The following is a 25,268-nucleotide window of genomic DNA, read 5'->3' as shown; positions in this document are numbered from 1 at the left end:
GAGAAGTACTTGTGAAATAACCATTTATTAAGATTCAAGTTTTAATGTCACATGCACAACTACAGTGAAATGCCTTTCTTGCAAACTCAGAACCCAACAATGCAATAATCAATAATAATGTATTACTAGAAAAATACAAACGAGAAATAAGAATAAGAAATATGAAATACACAATAAAGTAAGTAAGTAACCATACTTACTTACTTTAACAGGGAGTGCATGAGGGGACTAACCACACACCCCTGTGGGGCCCCTGCAGGGCCCTGTGTTAAGGAATATTGTTAGGGCCTACGGCCTTGCAAGTTTTGACCTGATTAAAGACCCTTCTCGCCTCGGAGAGCAAGATCACACCCGGCTCGATGTTGTTGTCAAAGCGTGCATAAAATGCATTGAGTTTGTCTGGTAGAGAGGCATCGTTGGGCAGATCACGATTGGGTCTTCCTTTGTAATCAGTAATGGACTGTAGCCCCTGCCATATGTGGCAGGCGTTGGAGCCTGTGTAATAGGATTCCACCTTATTCCTATATTGTCCTTTTTCTGATGACTCTGCGGAGGTCATAGCGGGACTTCTTGTACTTATTCCTGTCCTTGGCTATAGCATCAGGGTTGTATAAAATAGCTCTGTGTGCGGTAGCCCTGTTCTTTAATTTTGTGCCAACCTCTGTGTTAATCAAGGGCTTTTGAATGGGGAAGCAGCAAACCCTGACTGTGGGTACAATGTCGAAGATGCATATTCTAATGAAGCCGGTGATGGAGGTGGTTAGCTCGTCAATGTTATTGGCGGAGTCTCAAAACAAATTCCAATCAGCCCTAGCAAAGCTGTCCTGTAGCATAACCTCTGATTCTGATGACCATTTCTCAACGGCGCGAATAAAGGGTACTTCCTGTTTCAGCTTCTGCTTGTAAACAGGAAGCAAAAGTATGGAGTCATGATCTGATTTACCGAATGGCGGACGAGGGAGGGCCTTGTATGCTTGCTTGTGAGTAGAACAGCAGTGGTCTAGGACTTTATTGCCCCTAGTGGAGTTGGAGACATGTCTTAGTGACACCAAATTAAAATCGCCGGCAACCAGAAACACAGCCTCTGGGTGTAGGTCTTCCTGCTTGTTTATAGCCTTGTACAGTTCATTAAGCTCTAGCTTGTTATTTGTGTTGTACTGGGGTGGAATGTATACAGCAGTCACGAAAACAGCTGAAAACTCCCTAGAAGAGTTGGCATTTGACCATCAGGTATTCTAAGACGGGTGAACAGTGAGTCGACACTTCCACTGCGCTGGAATTAGCACACCAGTTGGTGTTGATGAAGAGGCAAAACCTTCCCCCCTCTATTTCCCCGACTCCACTGTCCTGTCTGCCCGGTGAATGGAGAATCCATCGCGTTGGATAGCCGTGGGGGATATCTTGTCCAAGATCCATGTTTCTGAAAAGCAAAGAATATTGCAGTTCCGAGAGTCATGTTGGTAGCAAATCCCCGATCGGAGGTCATCCATCTTATTATCAAGTGACTGTACATTGGCCAGTAGAATGGAGGGAAGAGGTGACCTGTTTTCCCTTCACCTGAATCTCAAAATAATCACAAAATAGCAAAATTGAGTCAGAGCTTGCAAAACGGTGGCCATCCAGTACGGTGCATACTGTACATGCGCCGTAAACACAGGCACAGCAAGTATATGGTGGGAAAGTGGGGCGAGTTTAATCTGTTTAATAAGGCCAGGATCAATAGAGAAAGAACAGTGAACAGCTGAAAGAGACAACAGGACCAACAACAGTAAGGAAGGCCTCACTCACTCACACTCTCTCATACTCAGTTCACAAAGACATGAACTCTGCCACTTATTAATTCAGGCTTTCAATTTGATTTACCAACTCATGTTTTACTCATGATGAGCTGCAAACAATTCATTTCAATAAAAAGCACAAGGTTCCAAAAACTCTACTGCGCTTCAAATTAAAACCAACCCTTCCAACAGAAGATCATTTAGTGTATTGTATTGGTAGAGTGTGTTATCTAACACACAGAAAATGCATAAAAAGTTCAGCAATTTGGATGGGGACTGATTGCATCCCTCCCGCTCTCCTCTTCAAAGTTGCTGGGGCTCGTACTTCATTAGGATATCATTGACATCTGGGTTGTTAAATGGGTACAATAATTTAGCTTGAAACCACATCCTAGTAATCATTAATTAGTTTTCCCATTCACAAAGAGGAGCCATACCTGTGTTCTATGGGAGAGATACAAATTGTCTAGGAAAGGTACAAAACGCTTTTGAATGTATTAGAGTTGGAGAGAGAACTGTGACATACACTATGAGTAGCATTAGAGTAAATTATAGAAATACTTGTGATACTTGTCATTAGGGCCAATGAGTTTTTCCTAATCACATGACCTGACCAGGAAAAACTCTGGTCCCCATAGGCTAACATGTGATCAAAATATGGAAATAGTTCTGGTGTTGTAAAACAACTCTTGGTTCAGCCAGGTCTGAAGTAGTACTTTAGGGATGCAGACATCACAATAACTTATTTCCCCAGCTTACTATCTGCCTGGCAGATGCACAAATACCAAATTGCCAATCTCGTTAGAGCAGCAGTCGGTTTGTAGAAATGGAGAGGTTGGATGGGTAACTCAGTCTGGACAGATAGATAGAGGGATGAATTAAACGTCTAGACAAATGAATCAAACAGAAACAGGAGAGAGAGGTTTCACCTTTAGTTTTAATCAAATCCAGAGGCCACTCTGAAAACAGTAAGGGATGGACATCTATGGATCTGATTGACGGGGAGGGAGGAGGGGATGGACGCGTCAGAGCGGATCACTATTCCACCTGGAACTCAGCAGCTCATGTCATTAGAGTTTAGTTTAATGTATCCTTATGCTATACCGATCTGCACCAACCATTGGTTCTGGTAATAGACCTGTACTATATTGTGTGTTTGGGTTCCATGGCTCAGTCTTAGTGAAATAATCTGCAGTGATTATGGTCCATCTGAAAGTGGAATAAATAGATACAAAATGGGGATTTAACACGATGTTGCTCACCAAAAGTTACGCTCACCAATAATTACAGGTAAGGTCAGAATTGAACTAATTACACGAGGAGTAAAAATCTCCATGTAGGCTACAGGTTTAACCTAGAAATTGGAAACAGTCAAAGGAATCATATCAACTACCTTGACAACAAAATAACAAAAGAATGTCACAAACAGCAAGTAGGAGACACTCCTGTTGCCTTCTAATAATAGAGAGAAAAGGAAAGAAGAAAAAAAAGACAAAATAATAAGAAAACACACAACCTAGAGCTCAGCTATTCAATGAATGTCATGTCTTTGACAGAGATGTGTGTGAGAGAAGCATGTGTCTTATAAGGAGGACTCTACAGTATGTACACATTTATTTCTGACGGATCAACAAGAACTAAGACAGGCTTTGTCTTTGTCTTCAGTAACATGCATGTTGATCTCGGGAGAACAAAATTAAATGCAAAAAGGAGGACAGACTATAGAAAGATGTTACAAAATATTGTCTCTCATACTCCAAACCAGTCTCTATGCTCAACTTATTTACAATTTTAAAAGCTTTGAACACTTCTCTCAGACTCTGTAATTGCTTAACAACATAATACACAGCAGAATAAGGACATTATCATTTAAAAAGTCAACAAAGACAGCTGTGCATGAAAACAAAATGAAATAAGCTTATCTAAAATTAAAGACAGGAAGCAGATATATCTACTAATTAAAGTGTCATTCAAGTTCAAAAATTCCCACATATCCAATGTGGTATAATGGCAATTTGAGTTTCCCCTCATTTCTGATCCTCGACCATTCCGATAGTAACAATGGAAACAACAATGGCTGGAACGCGCCATCTTGTTGTCATAGCAAGGTACAGTGCCAACCAATTTCAGTAAAACGCACCCCTCAATCCCTCCTTTCTCTGAAGGCATTCGGGTGTGTTAGAGTTACTCATTCGTCCACTAAAAATACAAGCGCCTCTATACAATGTTCTTTGTAGCGTTCTCGTTCAACCTCTCCATGTAATTTCGGAGCTCTTGCGAGTCCCCAAGCTCGATGTCTGGACACACCCACTTAATGTCGCTGGTCAGTCCGAGTGCCAGTGGGCTCAGAACTGGGCATCCATTATTGGGCTTGACGTTGGAGAAGGTGGTGAATTTGACCCTCTTTCTCTTGGTGGTGGGTGAGTTGAGTGACTCGTTCCTGCCTCCCGGACAGCTTCCCTGGGCACTGCTCTTCAGGGCCCCTCCATTCAGCAGCTGGCTACCCTCCTCCAGGGTTGAGCCCAGCTCATCCTGCTGCTGCTGCAGGCACAGGCCCTCATCCTGCCCAAGCCACACCCAGTCGTGGGCATGAGGCAATGCCTCAGGGGCCTCCAGGGGCAGCTCCTTGCTGCGGTACTTGAGGGCGTAGGAGATGCAGTTGATGAGGAAGACTAGGATGGCCAGGAAGAAGACCCCCAGCAGGGCGTACATACCGATCTCCAGGTCTGTGAGGCTACGGCGGGACGACAACAGGTCCTCCTCTGTGCTGCGGCCCCGCGGCAGCTCCGCCTGGGCAGGGAACTCAGAGAACTCTCCAGGGACTCCTCCGTCGGCCAATAGCCTGTCCCCGTTGGGCCTCACCGGGATGGAGGCCTTAACCGTGGTAGCGTCCCGATTCATGATTCCAGCCTCAATGTCAGAGATGGAGCCTCCATAGTAGGGCGGGTCTGGTCGGGTTCTGCCTCCGGGGCGGCTGTATAGCTCCTCAGAGCTGCCAAACCTAACACTGATGTTTCCTACCCCGGCTGCCAGGATGATGCTTCGCTTCGTCTTCCGGCAGATCTCTGATGATGACATCTCTACGCGCACCAGTAACCCTTGACCTTCGCCCTTTGCCACGATAACCGGCCACTTCCACTCGGTGCTGCGCTGTACTGTCACCACCTGCTCGTCCAATGAGGTGGCTGTGAGCACAAAGTGGGCGGGGTCATAGTGGTCCAGAGGGGTCATGGAGCCATCACTGAACTGAAGCCAGGCACTGATAAGAGACTCCTGAGGACAAATACATACACACACACACGCACACACATCAGTGCTTCACCAGTCTTGTTTTTCCATCAAAAGGGTAAACTAAACAACACTGTCTGAGTAGCGCTTCAACAAAGCCAATCTCTACCCACATGTCTACTCTAGAACACCAACTCCCCTTGGGACACACTGCAGCTTAAAAGGAAAGAATGCTCCCTGTCAATGTAAACTGTTACTGTTACTAGACACAAGCAACCGGTATCTGCAGGAATCGCATCTTTTCATCTTTATCAAGAGAGAAAAAGAAAGAAAGAAAGAGTGAGTGTAGAAGTAATGAGAGAGAACCCCGACAGATGTACAGAGATGTTTTAATTAGCCAGATTTAAAAGCACATGAGAATTTCAGCTGAGCAGTAGGTCTCTGCAGCTGTTCCTCTGAAAATGTGTCAGTTTCAGAAGCAAACATCTTCATTGAGATTAGATCAATACTTTGATATCAGAATCCGATCATATTCACTATAAAGGATAAAATGGCAGCCAATGTGACCCCAGCTATTCTGGGTGAGAAAGTTACAGTTTACCTTTATCACATATAAACATTTTGAAAATTCCCATATTCAATTTCTATCTTTTGGTCAACATATGATACTGTATGTTTGGTGCAGTAGGTTGCTGAGTCATGTGTGTGTGGTTACCTGTTTGAGTTTCTGCATGACTTCCTGTGTTGAAGCCGTGGCGACGATGGCCCTGTTGCTCCCTGGGCTGAGCTGGAGGGACAGAGAGAGGCCAGAGACCAGTTGCACTCCCAGCTCTGTCACACTCACTTTGTCTTCCAGAACCCTGACCATCCGCTCAGCCAGGATCGAGTCAGACAGAGGAGACATCACCTGCAACATTATACACACACACACACACATTAGTATACACACACACACACACACACACACACACACGTATTGGTTCAACTTCAAATATATAATTTCACATCACCTGTACAAGCACTCACACTGAAGCCAACACCATCAATAATGGACAGAGGGAAGAGCGAAGATGTCAACACGACAAGCTTATATTAATAATGAAGAAAGAACATAATGATGGAGGAACACCATGACCCAAGCTTTTTCATAATGTACAGTGCTTATATTAATCAAGACAAGATGATGCATGTACTGTACACTCAATGGCGTCTGCGATCACCAGCTTCACACTCAGACACACTAAGACACACACACACACACTCCGCCTCATCTGGCTGACTGGCAGTTCCCCGGCTCCAGGGCCTGCTGGAGATGTAAGCATGTAAATGTGAGTGATGTGTGATGAGAAGGGAAGCACTTCCATCCACTCCCATTAGGCCTGAGTCTCCTCTCCACCATCCTCCTCTGCTCCACCACCCGCCCACACACAGACCCACGCTTCCACTCCCTCCACAATGACATAATGAACTGTCAGCACTGATCACTGCCTCATCTGAAAAGGACCATGGCCAACACACTCCTCCTCCACAGCACCATTCTGTTAAAGCTGCACGCTACTGGCTGCATGCTAACGACATAGCTAAACACACTGGGAACACACTGGAGCAGCTGTGTAGATATGTGTTCTATGGCACCTGTAGGGCTGGGTCGAAGGTCAAACATATAAGGCCGAGGGGTCATTTGCGATCCGTTTAAGAAAGCTGATGGTATGACAGACGTCACTGCTTCACAGGAGAGGAATTTGAACGTAAAAAATATATTTTCATCAAAATGTTATTTTTTTTCCAGAAATACCTTCTTGAACATGTGAACTTTCATGTGCGTTAATAACAAACTTGTATGTCATCCTTAAATATGAATAAAAATGTTACATTACGAGCCTAGTTGGTTTAGCCACAGACAAAGGGAGGAACCTTCCCACTAGCCATGATTGGCTGAGATAATGGATGGGCTGGACATGACGAGACATGAGTTCTGATTGGTCTGCTATGTCACAGGCTTCTGTCTAAAACATGAGCTGCTCAGATAATCCTTGCGACAACGTTTAACCTGTTAGGGCTAGGGGGCAGTATTTACACGGCCGGATAAAAAATGTACCCGATTTAATCTGGTTATTACTACTGCCCAGAAACTAGAATATGCATATAATTATTGGCTTTGGATAGAAAACACCCTAAAGTTTCTAAAACTGTTTGAATGGTGTCTGAGTATAACAGAACTCATATGGCAGGCAAAAACCTGAGAAGATTCTGTACAGGAAGTACCCTCTCTGACCATTCCTTGGGCTTCTTGGCTCTGTTTATTGAAAATGTAGGATCTTTGCTGTAACGTGACACTTCCTACGGCTCCCATAGGCTCTCGGAACCCGGGAACAAGCTGAATGATGTAATTCCAGCCGCTGGCTGAAAAACTTTAGCGCCTTGGGTAAGTGGTCTATCAGAGGACCATCAGACTGAGGCTCGTGCACGAGGGGATCCCATGTTTTTATTTTCTCTTTGAACGTAAACACGCTTTCCCGGTCGGAATATTATCGCTTTTTACGAGAAAAATGGCATAAAAATTGATTTTAAACAGCGGTTGACATGCTTCGAAGTACAGTAATGGAATATTTAGATTTTTTTGTCACGAAACGCGTCGTGCGCGTCACCCTTCTTTACACTTCGGATAGTGTCTTGAACGCACTAACAAAACAGAGGATATTTGAATATAACTATGGATTATTTTGAATCAAACCAACATTTGTTATTGAAGTAGAAGTCCTGGGAGTGCATTCTGACGAAGAACAGCAAAGGTAATAACATTTTTCTTATAGTAAATCTGACTTTGGTGAGGGCTAAACTTGGTGGGTGTCTAAATAGCTAGCCCTGTGATGCCGGGCTATCTACTTAGAATATTGCAAAATGTGCTTTCACCGAAAAGCTATTTTAAAATCGGACATAGCGAGTGCATAGAGGAGTTCTGTATCCATAATTCTTAAAATAATTATGTTTTTTGTGAACGTTTATCGTGAGTAATTTAGTAAATTCACCGGAAGTTTGCGGGGGGTATGCTAGTTCTGAACGTCACATGCTAATGTAAAAATCTGTTTTTTTATATAAATATGAACTTGATTGAACAAAACATGCATGTATTGTATAACAATGTCCTAGGTGTGTCATCTGATGAAGATAATCAAAGGTTAGTGCTGCATTTAGCTGTGGTTTGGGTTTATGTGACATTATATGCTAGCTTGAAAAATGGGTGTCTGATTATTTCTGGCTGGGTACTCTGCTGACATAATCTAATGTTTTGCTTTCGTTGTAAAGCCTTTTTGAAATCGGACAGTGTGGTTAGATTAACGAGAGTCTTGTCTTTAAAATGGTGTAAAATAGTCATATGTTTGAGAAATTGAAGTAATAGCATTTCTAAGGTATTTGAATAACGCGCCACAGGATTCCACTGGCTGTTACGATTTCGTCCCACTGGCCCTAGAGAAGTTAAAAAATAAAGATATAGCCAAGGAGAACTGCAAAAGGGTTGCTACTGCTCCCAACAACATTGCTGCTATGAATTTAGCAGGCTCTATCGACAAAGATCAGTGGGAAAAAGTTGTGAAAACAAGTACTTTCTGGAGAACGATCGTGCCATGCTAACTCTCTTTGACTTTGAAAACGAATCAGATGATGAGGAAATCAACAATGTTGTTGTCATGGAAGAAGTGAAATCAGTAGAATGCCCGCTGGAGTTGAAAAGAGAACACAGAAGGCTGTTGTATAAAATACCTGTCTCCGGATTACATCTTCAAACTAAGGCCAACCATGGTCATGAAGCAATCATCCATATAAACAGCAAGTCTAGCTACATTTCAGATATTATGCGTTTCTAATTTTCCAAAGTCATTTTCATTGCAAGTTGAAGCCTACTGTTAGCTAGCTACTCTAAGGCTTCTGTAATCATGAAGCGCTTTGAGAGGCTGGTTATGCACACATTAACTCCACCGTCCCAGCACCCTAGACCCACTCCCAGCACCGCCCCAACATATCCATAGATGACGCAATCTCAATTGCTCACCACACTGCCCTCACCCACCTAGATGAAAGGAATACCTATGTGAGAATGCTGTTCATTGACTACAGCTCGTCAACAAGCTTAGGACTCTAGGTCTGTACACCTCACTCTGCAACTGGATCCTGGACTTCCTGACGGGCCGACCCCAGGTGGTGAGGGTAGGCAACATCACCTCCGCCTCGTTGACCCTCAACACATGGGCCCCACAGGGGTGTGTGCTTAGTCCCCTCCTGTACTGCCTGTTCACCCATGACTGCTTGGCCACGCAAGACACGCAACAAATCATCAAGTTTGACGACCACATGATGGTCGTAGGCCTGATCACCGATGACGATGAGTCAGCCTACAGTGAGGAGGTCAGTGACCTGGCAGTGTGGTGCCAGAACAACAACCTCTCCTTCAACGTCAGTAAGACCAAGGAGCTGATTGCAAGCACGCCCCCATCCACATCGACGGGGCTGCAGGGGAGCAGGTCAAGCTTCAAGTTTGTCCAAATCACTAAATACTTCAAATGTTCCAAACACACGCGCACTGTCATGAAAAAGACGCGACAGCGCCTCTTCCCCTCAGGAGGTTGAAAAAGTTTGCCATGGGCAGTCAAATCCTCAAAAAGTTATACAATTGAGAGCATTTTGACTGGCTGCATCACTGCCTTGTATGGCAATATCACCGTCCTCGATCGCATGGCTCTACAGAGGGTGGTGCGGACAGCCCAGTACATCACTGGGGCAGAGCTCCCTGCCATAAAGGACATCTATATCAAGCGGTGTGATAAGAAGGCCCGGAAAATCTTTAAAGACTACAACCACTCATGCCATAGACTATTCTCTCTGCTTCCGCACGGCAAGCAGTACCGGTGCATCAAGTCTGGCACCAACAGGCTCTTGAACAGCTTCTATCCCCAAGCAATACGACTGATAAGTAGCTAACAAAATGACTACGTGGACTGAGTTAACCTTTGAACTTTATTGACCGTTTATTTTATTTTTTCACTGTCTCTATGCACACTCGCAGGGCCCTACACACTCAATCCATCACCTACTCACTCACACATAATATGCACATACATTTATACTGACTCCACACACACACTCCCTCACATACACGCTGCTTCTACTCTGTTTATCTTATATCCGGTTGCCTAGTCACCTTACCCCAATACATAGCTACCTTCCTCACTGTAGTGTCCCTGCACATTGTAAATATGGTATTGGAACTGACCCTGTATATAGTATGCTTACTTACTTATTGTATTCTTCATATTTCTTTTTTTCTAGTATAACATTGTTATTGATTATTGCATTGTTGGGTTTTGAGTTTGCAAGAAAGGCATTGCACTGTACTTGTGCATGTGACATAAAAAACTTGAAACATTAGCTGGCTGGCTCGCTAGCTACATGTATGATCTGTGTAGTAATATTTTTAATATCTCAGAAACCCATTTGCATTTCTATGTGTAGCCTACTGTTAGCTAACTAGCTAACATTGAATCCAGTTGGTTAGCTTTAGCTACCTGCAGATTCGTACTACACCATTTCATGCATGGTGGCTAGCTATGACAATCTGCTTGTATTGCTTCTGTATGGGTTGGGATTATTGTTCATTGTTTAGCTGGCTAGCTAGCTACATGTCTAAACAAAAGACTCCACTTTGCCAGATGATTACATGACCCATAAACTTAGCCAGCTGTGTCTGGGGGTGATTATGGCCATCTATGTGAACAGATTCTAGGCAATAGAGACCCATCCACTTAGATGTTATTGGGGAGAGGTTATAGCCTCTCTTTCACATGACCCATACATTTAGACAAGTGTGTCTGGTTAAGCCTCATCTAATAATGATCAAATATTTCTTCTGGAATTGGTCTTTCAGCATTTTGGTATTTTTATATTTTATTAGGAAAGCAGCACCTACTCTTCCTGGGGTCCACACAAAACATGAAACATAACATAATACAGCACATTAATAGACAACAGCTCAAGGACAGAACTACATCAATTAAAAAAGGCACACAGCCTACATATCAATACATACACACTATCTAGGTCAGATAGGGGAGAGGCGTTGTGCCGTGATGTGTTGCTTTATCTGTTGTTTTAAACTAGGTTTGCTGTTCATTTGAGCAATAAGAGATGGAACGGAGTTCTATGCAATGGTAGCTCTATATAATTCTGTATGCTTTCTTGAATTTGGGGACTGTGAAAAGACCCCAGGTGTCATGTCTGGTGGGGTAAGTGTGTGTGTCAGAGCTGTGTGTAAGTTGACTATGCAAACATTTTTGGAATTTAACACATTCATGTTTCCTATAAGAAGAAGTGATGCAGTCAATCTCTCCTTAACTCTTAGCCAAGAGAGACTGGCATGCATAGTATTTATATTAGCCCTCTGATCACAATGAAGAGCAAGACGTGCTGCTCTGTTCTGGGCCAGCTGCAGCTAAACTAGGTCCTTGCAGCACTCGACCACACGACTGGACAATAATCAAGATAAGACAAAACTAGAGCCTGCATGACTTGCCACTGCAGAACACGCCTGACTCTCCTCCACCAGTCATACAAGGAGAATGGTCTAATGCCTCCCATCAACAAGAGAGCTAGCCCAAGCAAGCACAGGTTACAACTGAAGCATGAGGACTTGCAGCGAATTGTGAACATCAACAACTATGCAAAGGATAATGCAATAGTATTACCCGGATGCCACCCAGGACAAACTTTGGTGGAAGGCTGCTGCCATGTGACAAAAACAGAGGTGGAGCGTCTCTACAAGGAATCGATGACAACACTTGGTATGTAGAGCATAAACAACACATCTTTTGATTGTTTCATTTACCACCAACATGATTGGAACTACTTTTATTGATCTTGCATTTTTATAAAGTGTAATTTTACCTGGAGTTTTTCCTTATTGTAGTCAAATCAAATCAAATGTTATTTGTCACACGCGCCGAATACTACAGGTGTAGACCTTGCTGTGAAATGGTTACTTACAAGCCCTTAACCAACAATGCAGTTTTATGAAAATATTTTTTTATGAAAGTTTTGATTTTTTTATAAAATCAAAAAGTAACAGAAGAAAATTACATAACAATAACGAAGCTATACACAGGGGGTACAGGTACCTAGTCAATGTGCACATAGATCATTAACAGAGAGTAGCAGCAGTGTAAAAACAAAGGGGTGTGTCAATGTAAATAGTCCGGGTGGACATTTGATTAATTGTTCAGCAGTCTTATTGCTTGGGGGTAGAAGCTGTTAAGGAGCCTTTTGGTTCTAGACTTGGCGCTCCGGTACTGCTTGCCATGCGGTAGCAGAGAGCACAGTCTATGACTTGGGTGGCTAGAGTCTGCCAATTTTTGTTCCTTCCTCTGACACCGCCTAGTAAACTCAGCAAAAAAAGAAACGTCCTCACACTGTCAACTGCATTTATTTTCAGCAAACTTAACATGTGTAAATATTTGTATGAACATAACAAGATTCAACAACTGAGACATAAACTGAACAAGTTCCCCAGACATGTGACTAACGGAAATTGAATAATGTGTCCCTGAACAAAGGGGGTTCAAAATCAAAAGTAACAGTCAGTATCTGGTGTGGCCACCAGCTGCATTAAATACTGCAGTGCATCTCCTCCTCATGGACTGCACCAGATTTGCCAGTTTTTGCTGTGAGATGTTACTCCACTCTTCCACCAAGGCACCTGCAAGTTCCCGGACATTTCTGGGCGGAATGGCCCTAGCCCTCACCCTCTGATCCAACAGGTCCCAGACGTGCTCAATGGGATTGAGATTCTTGGCTCTTCGCTGGCCATGGCAGAACACTGACATTCCTGTCTTGCAGGAAATCAAGCACAGAATGAGCAGTATGGCTTGTGGCATTGTCATGCTGGAGGGTCATGTCAGGATGAGCCTGCAGGAAGGGTACCACATGAGGGAGGAGGATGTCTTCCCTGTAACGCACAGCATTGAGATTGCCTGCAATCATTGCCTGCAATCACAACAAGCTTAGTCAGATGATGCTGTGACACACAGCCCCAGACCATGACGGACCCTCCACCTCCAAATCGATCCCGCTCCAGAGTACAGGCCTCGGTGTAACGCTCATTCCTTCAATGATAAACGTGAATCCGACCATCACCCCCGGTGAGATAAAACTGCGACTCATTTAGTAAAGATAACTTTTTGCCTGTACTGTCTGGTCCAGCGACGGTGGATTTGTGCCCATAGGCGACGTTGTTGCCGGTGATGTCTGGTGAGGACCTGCCTTACAACAGGCCTACAAGCCCACAGTCCAGCCTTTCTCAGCCTATTGTGGACAGTCTGAGCACTGATGGAGGGATTGTGCGTTCTTGGTGTAACTTGGGCAGTTGTTGTTGCCATCCTGTACCTGTCCCGGATGATCAGCTGTCCGTCCTGTTTCCCTGTAGTGTTGTATTAGGCGTCTCACATTACGGACATTGCAATTTATTGCCCTGGCCACATCTGCAGTCCTCATGCCTCCTTGCATCATGCCTAAGGCACATTCACGCAGATGAGCAGAGACCTTGGTGTTTTTCAGAGTCAGTAGAATGGCCTCTTTAGTGTCCTAAGTTTTCATAACTGTGACCTCAATTGCATACCGTCTGTAAGCTGTTAGTGTCTTAACGACCGTTCCACAGGTGCATGTTCATTCATTGTTTATGGTTCATTGAACAAGCATGGGAAACAGTGTTTAAACCCTTTACAATGAAGATCTGTGAAGTTATTTGGATTTGTAGGAATTATCTTTGAAAGACAGAGTCCTGAAAAAGGGAAGTTTTTTTTTGTTGCTGAGTTTATATAGGATTCAATCTTTACCTGTTTGATTGGTCGTCTGAGGGCATAGTGGGATTTCATATAAGCGTCCGTGTTAGTGTCCCACTCATTAAAAGTGGTAGCTCTAGCCTTTAGCTCAGTGCGGATGTTGCCTGTAATCCATGGCTTCTGGTTGGGATATGTACATATTGTCATTGTGGGGACGACGTTGTCGAGGCACTTATTGATGAAGCCGGTGACTGAGGTGGTATACTCCTCAATGCCATTGGATGAATCTCTGAACATATTCCAGCCTGTGCTAGCAAAACAGTCCTGTATTTTAGCATCCACGTCATCTGACCAATTCCGTATTGAGCGAGTCACTGGTACTTCCTGCTTTAGATTTAGCTTGTAAGCCAAATGGAGGGTGAGGGAGAGCTTTGTATGTGTCACTGTGCGTGGAGTAAAGGTGGCCTTATACAGGTCATTGAGTGCAGTCTTAGTTGAGTGCAGTCTTATATTTTTACTATTTTCTACATTGGAGAATAATATTGAAGACAACAAAACTATGAAATAACATAGTGGTGGTTTACCTACTCGTTGGTGAATTCTTACAAGGCACCCTACCCTCCTCCCCCTTTTCTCTGTATTTTCTTTACGCGAATGACGGGGATTTGGGCTTTGTCTTGACAAAGAATGTATATCCTTCGTGTTGGACTCATTAAAGAAAAAATCTTTGTCCAGTTCGAGGTGAGTAATTGCTGTTCTGATGTCCAGAAGCTCTTTTCGGTCATAAGAGATTGTAGCAGCAACTTTATGTACAAAATGAGTTACAAACAATGTGAAAAGAAACAGACAAAAAAGTACCAATGGCGCCATTATCAAGGCTACTACTTTTACCACTTTTAGTCTTGAAATCTTTGGTTGTTTAATACACTACCTTACTCACTCTGTTTAGGACATCACCTCACAAGTGAATCCTTAAAGAGATGGGTGGGGCTAAGGCTTAAAAGGGTGGGAACGATGCTGAATGGGTGTGAACAAAGAGGTGTAAAAACTGAACCAAAACTTTTCAAGGACCATTTCTCTTTTTAAGTGGGGTTAGAAGTTTATAAACGTTCAAAGCAGCATTACTTTGCCATTGTTATTTCGAATGCAGTGTATGACAGACCATTTTGAAGCTCTAAGTCTGTACTTTTGTCAAATGTCAAAAACACCTGTTACAATTTTGGAACAGCCGGAAAGAGATGTGTGTCACATTTGCAGCCTGTGGTTTGAAGTGATATGACCTCCACACATGTGTTATCATGAGCATATAGGGAGAGGTACCTTGTTTTTACCTTGATGCTTTAGGTCTATTTAGGACTATTTTATTATCTAAGTGGGTACATTGTGTCACTGGTCAGATTAAGTCAAAGCTTTATCCTGAAATCCAGCAGCACATTTTCCAGCACATTTTCATTCAATGTCCTTTAATCTACTCTAGAATTAAGTAAAATAAAATACATAAATAAAAGTAACTTAGAAAAGTAAAGAGGGCCTTTTTATATTACATCTGTTGGTGACATTGTGGAGGCATTGTCAAAATAATGAAGCATTCAAAGCTGTATTTGAAGCTTGGGAAAAGCAGTGATTGTGCCTTTAAAAGCTAATAACCGGTTTTATGAGGTAAAGTAATTCATCAATTTAGCGGCAGCTAAAACAACAGGGCAGGGAGAGATGCATCTGACACATGAAATGGGTTTTATTCTTGGTAACCTTGGAGACCCAGGACCATCTACTCCCTTCTCAGCAGATTTCTTTTTGATAGTTTGATTACAAGACCCTCCTTGACGATTGCAGTGATTGCTCTGCTTTTTATCAGATTTTAATTCCAGACAATTGAGGAAGCTCTTGTTTGTAGCTGGATATAAAATCACTCCAGTGAAGCGAGAGGCAATTTTGCTATCAAATAAAACTTCAAAGGCTCTAACAGCACTGTCAATACTCATTTGAGGCTGCCACATGTGGAGTTCTCTGAGTACCTGTGTGTGCTTCAGGAAAGAGAGAAGAGAGAAGAGAGAGAGAGAGAGAGAGAAAGAAGAAAGAGAGAAAAAGAGAGAGAAGAGAGAGAGAAGAGAGAGAGAAAGAGAGAGAGAAAGAGAGAGAGGAGCATAGTGTGTTCTGTTTTGTGCGTTTGTGTGTTTCTTTGCATGTGAGTGATCAGCATCAGAACTATAGATTTGTTTACTGTGTGTGTGTGTGTGTGATGGCATAGCAGTGGGATGTCTATTTTGACTGTCCCTTGTACATATCGTTTTTCTTCGTATATATTTCGTATTATATTTTTTTATCTAATTTTCTATCTACGGACTGAACCGGAACCCCCTTCAGCAGCTAGCCAGCTAACCAGCTACTAGCTAGTAGTCAGTTAGCCACTGCTAGCGGTCATCACCGTCAACTCGGACATCTGCCAGCCTCAGCCCGGTCAACTCCTGCCAGCCTGCACAGCGTGATATCATCGCAGAGCATATCGGACTGCTTTTCTCTACCACATCTCCGGATTCCTACCGCAAGCTCTGAACCTTTACTCCGGATCATCGCAGCTAGCTAGCTGCTATCTGAGTGGCTACTCCTGGCTAACATCTCTGTCCCGAAGCAAGCACCAGTTAGCCTGGAGCTAGCCTCGAACCAAGCCCATCTCCTGGCGAGCCGAAGTGATCCATCAAGCAATTCCTGGGCTTCAATTACCTCTTTTGCCAATTGGCCTGGACCCTTTGCTGCCGATCCATCACGACTGGTCTACCGACGTAACCGTCCGAGGGGTTTCTGTCCCGAAGCAAGCACCAGTTAGCCTGGAGCTAGCCTGGAGCTAGGCCCATCTCCTGGCTAGCCGGAGAAATCCATCAGATAATTCCTGGGCTTCAATACCTCTTTTGCCAATTGGCAAGGACCTTTGCTGCCAACACGGAGCCTCGCCTATCCATCACGACTGGTCTGCCGATGTAACCATCCGAGGGGGTTTCAACAGGGTCTCCCATTGCAACTTCCCCCTGAGGCCCATCTGCTAGCCTGCTGCTAGCCCCGGCCTGCTAGCTGTCTGAATCGCTGTGCCTCCAGCTCACCTAGCTACTCACTGGATCCTATGATCACTCGGCTACACATGCCTCTCCCTAATGTCAATATGCCTTGTCTATTGCTGTTTTGGTTAGTAATTTTTGTCTTATTTCACTATAGAGCCTCCAGCCCTGCTCAAGACCTTATGTTTCACCCCCCACACATTGCGGTGACCGCACCTGGCTTAAATGGTGCCTCTAGAGACAAAACCTCTCATCGTCACTCAATGCCTAGGCTTACCTCCACTGTACTCACATCCTACCATACCCTTGTGTGTACATTATGCCTTGAATCTATTCTTCCGTGCCCAGAAACCTGCTCCCTTTAATCTCTGTTCCAAACGCACTAGACGGCCAGTTCTTTTAGCCGTACTCTTAACCTACTCCTCCTCTGTTCCTCTGGTGATGTAGAGGTTAACCCAGGCCCTGCAGCCCCCAGCATCACTACCATTCCCCAGGTGCTCTCATTTGATGACTTATGTTACCGTAAAAGCATTGGTTTCATGCATGTTAACATTAGGAGCCTCCTCCCTAAGTTTGTTTTATTAACTGCTTTAGCACACTCCGCCATCCCGGATGTCCTAGCCGTGTCTGAATCCTGGCTTAGGAAGGCCACCAAAAGTCCTGAAATTTCCATCCCTAAATATAACATTTTCCGTCAAGCTAGACCTGCCAAAGGGGGCAGAGTTGCAATCTACTGCAGAGATAGCCTGCAGAGTTCTATCATACTATCCAGGTCTGTGACAAAACAATTTGTGCGTATACTTTTAAAAATCCATCTTTCCAGAAACAAGTCTCTCACCGTTGCTGCTTGTTATAGACCCCCCTCAGCCCCCAGCTGTGCCCTGGACACCATATGTGAATTGATCGCCCCCATTCTATCTTCACACCCCAGCCGTCCTACAATCTAAGCTAGATGGCCTCAATCTCACACAAATTATGAAGGAACCTACCAGGTACAAATCCATAACCATGAGCACCCTCTTAGATATCATCCTGACCAACTTGCCCTCTAAATACACATCTGCTGTCTTCAACCAGGATCTCAGCAATCACCTCATTGCCTGCGTGCATAATGGGACCACGGTCAAATGACCACCCCCTCATCACTGTCAAACGCTCCCTAAAACACTTCAGCGAGCAGGCCTTTCTAATTGACCTGGCCGTGGTATCCTGGAAGGATATTGACCTCATCCCGTCAGTAGAGGATGCCTGGTTGCTCTTCAAAAGTGCTTTCCTCTCCATCTTAAATAAGCATGCCCCGTTAAAAGAAATGTAAAACTAAGAACAGATATAGCCCTTGGTTCACCCCAGACTTGACTGCCCTTGACCAGCACAAAAACATCCTGTGGCATTCTGCATTAGCATTGAATAGCCCCGTGATATGCAACTTTTCAGGGAAGTCAGGAACCAATATACTCAGTCAGTTAGGAAAGCTAAGGCTATCATTTTCAAACATAAATTTGCTTCCTTTAGCATTAATTCCAAAAAGTTTTGGGACATTGTAAAGTCCATGGAGAATAAGAGCACCTCCTCCGAGCTGCCAAAAGCACTGAGGATAGGAAACACTGTCACCACCGATAAATCTATAATAATTGATCATTTATTAAGCATTTTTCCACGGCTGGCCATGCTTTCCACCTGGCTACCCCTACGCCGACCAACATCTCAGCACCCCTGCAGCAACTCCCCCCCTATCCCCGCTTCTCCTTCACCCAAATCCAGACAGCTGATGTTCTGAAAGAACTGAAAAATCTGGATCCCTACAAATCAGCTGGGCTAGACAATCTGGACCCACTCTTTCTAAAATTATCCGCCGAAATTGTTGCAACCCCTATTACTAGCCTATTCAACCTCTTGTGTCGTCTGAGATCCCCAAAGATTCGAAAGCTGCCGCGGTCATCCCCCTCGTCAAAGGGGGAGACACTCTAGACCCAAACTGTTATAGACCTATATCCATCCTGCCCTGTCTTCCTAAAATCTTCAAAAGCCAAGTTAATAAACAGATCTCCGACCATTTCGAATCCCACCGTACCTTGTCCACTATGCAATCTGGTTTCCGAGCTGGTCATGGGTGTACCTCAGCCACGCTCAAGGTCCTAAACGATATCATAACCGCCATCGATAAAAGACAGTACTGTGCAGCCATCTTCATCCAACTGGCCAAGGCTTTCGAATCTGTCAATCACCGCATTCTTATCAGCAGACTCAATAGCCTTGGCTTCTCAAATGACTGCCTCGTCTGGTTCACTAACTACTTCTCAGATAGAGTTCAGTGTGTCAAATCGGAGGGCCTGTTGTCAATGCTAAACTGTAATTATTTTTCACCTCTAGGGCCTATTTATTGCCTACCTCCCTACTCTTCTACATTTGCACACACTGTACATAGAAAAATCTATTTTCTTTTGTTTTATTGACTGTATGTTTGTTTATGTGTAACTGTCACGACTTACGCCGAAGTCGGCTCCTCTCCTTGTTCGGGCGGCGTTCGGCAGTCGGCGTCACCAGGCTTTCTAGCCATCGCCGCTCCATTTTTTCATTTATCCATTTGTTTTGTCTTGTTCCCTGCACACCTGGTTTTCATTCCCCACTCACACTACATGTATTTATTCCTCTGTTCCCCCCTCATGTCTTTGTGTGAGATTGTTTCGTGTTACGTGTCATGTTTGACACCCTAATTTCTGGTGTGCATTTGTTCCGTGTTTATTTCACGAGGTATGTTTATTTGCTTGTACATATTATTGTGACTGTTTGCGCGTTTTGCACTTTGGCATATTGGCTGGAGGTCTTCGACGCAGTGGCGTCCATCTGTTGGTTTCTCCTGCCTAAATAAAGTGTGCGCCTGTTCACAACTCTCTGCTCTCCTGCACCTGACTCCGCTCCCAGTACGCACACCAATGTCAGTAACTGTTGTTGTTTTTGTTGCAGTGCTTTGCTTTATCTTAGCCAGGTCGCAGTTGTAAATGAGAACTTGTTCTCAACTGGCCTACCTGGTTAAATAAAGGTGAAATGAAATAAAATAAAAAATACAAATAAGCCCCCTATAATAGCACGGTAGGGGAGGGACAGTGACATGATGGCTTTGTAGCAGAGTGAATGATTACAGGGTTATCAAGGTTGCCGTTAACATTCATAATGTGCCTCTCCACTCTTATTGAGTCATAGACATTCTCAAACCATCCAAAAGGACACAAACAAATAGAGGGTCAACACAGTACAACCATTGATATGATTTCTATCAATTTCCCTGCAGTTCCTGCCTCTGGGCCATTGGAAATGAGAAAAGGTTCTCAACAAACAACCGGGATAACATAAAGGTAATAGGGCATTGTACACCGACACACAACTGCAACTCATCAATAAGGAGAAGAGATGCAGGTCCATGGCTCAGGCCTTGGCAAAGCTGTTGTGCTGTTGGGGAAAAGCTTGATCGATTGTGTTTTACACCGTAAGTGGACACAGTAATGATCTAAATGGGATGGGGCATGTGAGTGTGGTGTGTGAGCCTACATGCCCTCAGAGACTCAGCAGCCTTTATTGGCCGTGCCGCAGTCTCACGTTGCTTTGTCAGGCCCTGATTGGCTAAGTGTTTGTGTTGTGCCGAGATCGATTCTGTTGCCTTTTTAAAGTCTCCCTCGCAACGAGCCCTCGGTTTACTTTGTATTTTCCAATCGTTCCTCCTCCACTCCCCATCCTCTATTATTTTGCCCAAGCAGGTGCTCTCTTTCTTTCTCTCTCTCTCTTAATCATGTTGTTTCTTTCTCTCCCTTGCTCTCTCACACACAAATACTCTCATTATCACTCTTTCCCCCACTATCTCTCTCTCCCCATTCAATCACACCCTCCCTCTCTCCCTCTCGCTCTTTCTCTCTCACCTGTAGTTTGGCTGTGCCAGTGCTGAGGCCCATAAGGACCTGTCCCTTCAGTAGGCGGGCCACACGTTGGTCCTCCACCCTCAGAGAATCCTGGACCAGGTCAGTCACGTCCACCTGCCAATCACTGCCCAGCAGGAAGTCCTGTTGGCCCAGCCCATCAGCTCCCAGGGCCATAAAGTGTGTGAGGACCCGTACCGTGGTGCTCTGGTACTGAGGGACACAGCCACTCTCTGTCCTCTCACTGTCCACTTCATCACCATCATCACTCACCCTCTCATACCTGGAGAAAAGAATAAGAAAAATGCTTGGTAAGAAGCAGAATAAAAGGAGCATTAAAGTTTACTGCAGTTACCACAGTTTACTGCAGTTACCACAGACACATTTGAACGTGGGTATTTGTTTACTTCGAAGCAAAATATCAAATAAATACAACGCAACCAAATTTCAGAGTAAAAATATGTTTACTTGCAATGTGTTTAGTTTTTAGAAAAAGTTCTCAACTCTATTCTATTCCTCCATTACGCTGACTTCTCTGTCTCTATCTTCTCCTATATTATTTTCCATTGTTTGAATTGAAAGAGAGATTGAAACCCTGGCCTATAGGGACCCAGTCTTCCAACCTGGTCTCAGAGTATTTTGTATTATTCTGTACGTAAATCTGAACACTCCATTTAGTATGACATGTTAAGTTTCCTATGGTATGTATGAATTTGTATGATATTTTACGAATTAGAATTTGTATTATGTGTTACGAATTTGCAAATGTAGAATATGTTACATATTTGCAAAACATACGATATGTTACGAATTTTAGCTAGGTGGCTAACAATTTAGACATTCATCTAAAATAATTCATACATTTTAACCCCCAAAAAACATTGTTTGTTATAGACAGACAAGATGAATATGAGATGAAAGGCAAGTTCCTAACAAGTTCAGGAAGCCAAGCTAAAGCTCTTTGAGACATTCACAGCGATTGGGCCAGACATTTTGACCAAGAGACGTTTAGAACATATGTAAAATGTCTAACACTAAACATACAAATATGTATTTTACAGATAAAAGGAAGGTGAAATCTTATAGGTAGTCATTTTATAATTTGATTATGCTATATTTAGAAAGCATATAAGTCATTTCAAGCCTTATTCATACAGTTTTGTTGAATAGGAAATATATCATATAAAATATGTAATATATATATTATTTTATATTTTATATTGAATCCTCAAAAGTGACTACACCTCAGTAATTTATAAATATTTTTACCAGAAAGGTGAGATTTTAACATTTCTTTGAGTTTGCAGCATTACTAGTTAATGTTTATGGCCCTCTCATGATGAATAACTACTTTTGGGGATTACATAGATTACATTTTTTATTACATTTAGTTAAATTTAGCTGGTTACGAATTCTAGCTAGGTGGCTAATGTTAGCTACCTCGCTAATGTTAGCTAGGCTAGCGGTGTTAGTGTTAAGGTTAGGGTTAAGTTTAGGAGTTAGGTTAAAGGGTTATGGTGCAAAGTAGCTAAAAAGTAGTAAGTAGTTGAAAAATGGCAAATTATCTAAAATGCTAGAGTTGTCCGTGATGAGATTCAAACATGCAGCCTTTCGGTTGCTAGGCGTTTCTGTTATGCACCCACCCATCTATCCATCCCCCCGACGAACCACCCTCTTTTCATTTTTGCATTAATACGTTTTCATGTTCAAAATTGTGCACTCCTCAAACAATAGCATGGTATTCTTTCTCTGTAATAGCTACTGTAAATTGGACAGTGCAGTTAGATTAACAATAATTTAAGCTTTCTGCCAATATCAGATATGTCTAAGTCCTGGGAAATGTTCTTGTTACTTACAACCTCATGTTAATCGCATTAGCCTACGTTAGCTCAACCGTCCCGTGGAAGGGACACCGATCCCAAAGAATTGACCTTTCTCTTGCATTTCAAAGATGGTGGTAAAAAAACACTGGTTGGTTTTTTCTTTGTATTTTCTTCTACCAGATTGTGGTCTACTATTGTGTTATATTCTCCTACATTCAATTCACATTTCCACAAACTTCAAAGTGTTTCCTTTCAAATGGTACCAAGAAAATCATATCCTTGCTTCAGGGCCTGAGCTACAGACAATTAGATTTGGGTTAGTTAGATTTATCCCTAAGAAGTTTTAATAAACAAATTAGGCACATTTGGGCAGTCTTGATACAACATTTAACAGAAATGCAGTGGTTCATTGGATCAGTCTAAAACTTTGCACATACACTGATGCCATCTAGTGGCCAAAATCTAAATTGCACCTGGGCTGGAATAATACATTATGGCCTTTCTCATGCATTTCAAAGATGATGGTACAAAAAAATACTAAAGAACAGTTTTTTTTCCCTTTGTATTATCTTTTACCAGATCTATTGTGTTATATTCTACTACATTCCTTTCACATTTCCTTAAACGTCAAAGTGTTTCCTTTCAAATGGTACCAAGAATATGCATATGCTTGCTTCAGGGCCTGAGCTACAGGCAGTTAGATTTGGCTATGTCATTTTAGGCGAAAATTGAGAAAAAAAAGGGGGTAATCCTTAAGAGGTTTTAAGTAACCATACCAAAGGTAACATACAGTATCATACTAAATGGAGTGTCTCGGAGTTACATACAGAATAATACGAAATTCTCTGAGACCAGGTTGAGTCTTTCATCTACTGTGATGAACCCCATACAGCAGCAGTAGGGCTGATTAGGTAAAGTACAGACCAGTCATCCCAATGTCATCCCAATGACAGACAGAGCGTGGGCCAGAGACTCTAACCTCCTGTAAACAGTAGAGTACTGTGAAGAACCGTAAACACGGAGGCCACAGCCATTACCCTGACACCACGCCAATCTCCATTCTCTCGTTTTCTCTACCTTACATGTTTTCTCATTCAAATCTCTCTTTCTCTCTCTCCACTCAGTTCACACCCTCTCTCTCGTTCTTTCTCCACTGAATTCATTTTCTTTAAAAACAACCCCCTCCCCATCCCCCTCTGTTCTCTGGGCCAGGCCAGGTGGCTGGGCGAAGTGCGACACTGACAACTTCCATTAGGTTTAATGATGCGTGGCCATCCAGGCAGAAAAACAGGCTGACAGGTTAACATGCTGGAGCTGACTGGCTTAGGTGCCCGGGCCCCCTATTCCTCCCCCCTCCACCGGAGGGATGACACACACGTCAGCCTAATCGAGGTGACATTTGCGGCAGGGCGCAGACAAAAGCAGGCAAGCCGTGTTCTCACTGATGACCGTCAGGTCAGATAAGGTCTGGGCGTATAATGAGCTCGCTTTCAGACTCACGACTCGACTGACCTTTTCACCTCTCCTACCCACTGGACTAGAGTGATCATGGGCTCAGAGAGGGCCATGAAAGTAGGGGCATATGTGTTAGAACGCCACCTGGTGGCCCCAGGTTTAAAGGGTTGCACAATGCATTGGCGATAATGATGTATGTTGAAGTGGATTCGAGCATGCATTGTGCAAGGTAACTGAACAATCTACAGAACATATGCCTCAAGCTAAAGAACTCAAGCTTAATTGCCCAAATTTAATTGCCCGTACTATAACAACGAGAGAAAATAAAAGACAGACACAAACTCTATTCTTCTCTCTCTTTCTTCATTGTTCAGACATGCCTTTGCCACCAATAAATCTTGCTTTCACAACAAACAGGAACAAGACTGGCTGTGTAAGGACATTTCCAGAATGGTGTGGAGGTGATAACAGATATGTTAGTCTCGCGTGTGGCTGACAGAAAGTGAGTCAGCGACAGAAATGAGAGACAGAGTCATGGCAGTAATTGAAAGTCACGTTTTTTTCCCTCAGAGAGACCACCGACGTCACCTGGGTATCCTGATCACAGCAGTGGCGTGATGGGGGGAGGAAAGGTGTAGGTGCCATGATTAAGACATTAGCATCCACAGTTATTCTAAACCTCCAGATGAAGATACTACTTCAAAAATAAGTGGTAAATATGTGGGAGGTGGTGATACAGCCATCAAAATTAACAAGATGCTTGAAGATGATTCTTGAAAGTTAGTATTTTACTTTGTATTGCAATTACTGTTTGAGTAAATTTCCCAAACAGTTTGAATCAGTTAACACATCTCACTATCTGGTAAAACTACTGACCTCTTGTTGCCAGCAGCCACGGGGACTCTCCAGCCCTTGATCTGGCTGAGTTCGGGGTTGGCTATGTCGATAAGCAGAGGGAGGTGGGGCATCCACACACTCATCTCCAGTTGGGCACTCAGGTAGCTGTAGGTGAAGTTGAGCACCATCCTCATCCTCCCCCTCGTCTCCTTCCCATTAACAAACACATAGTCACAACGATCCGACACCTGGGGGAAGAGGATGAGAGAGAGGAGAAATAGGAAAACATGTTATTAAGAGAAAGACAAAAGAAACTACACCGAGTGTACAAAACATTAAGGACACCTGCTCTACAGACTGACCA

The 25,268-nt window shown here is 43.5% G+C and overlaps 1 protein-coding gene across 1 annotated transcript; it reads right to left on the bottom strand.

Annotated features, from left to right (window-relative positions):
* Positions 1-2,697: 2,697 nt before the first annotated feature.
* Positions 2,698-24,180, bottom strand: LOC123728734 (transmembrane protein 132D-like). The gene is made up of 4 exons (XM_045701388.1): positions 24,125-24,180; positions 20,793-21,072; positions 5,722-5,913; positions 2,698-5,051 (listed from the first exon to the last, which is right to left on the bottom strand). The coding sequence occupies exons 1-4, from the start codon at positions 24,178-24,180 to the stop codon at positions 3,996-3,998; spliced, it is 1,584 nt and encodes a 527-aa protein (XP_045557344.1). The 3' UTR covers positions 2,698-3,995.
* Between the last annotated feature and the right edge of the window lie 1,088 nt (positions 24,181-25,268).

The sequence above is a fragment of the Salmo salar genome, chromosome ssa01 (genome assembly GCF_905237065.1).
Source record: "Salmo salar chromosome ssa01, Ssal_v3.1, whole genome shotgun sequence".
Lineage (NCBI taxonomy): Eukaryota > Metazoa > Chordata > Actinopteri > Salmoniformes > Salmonidae > Salmo > Salmo salar.
The sequence above is the reverse complement of the archived record's forward strand: the minus strand, read 5'-3'. Positions and strand labels throughout refer to the sequence as shown.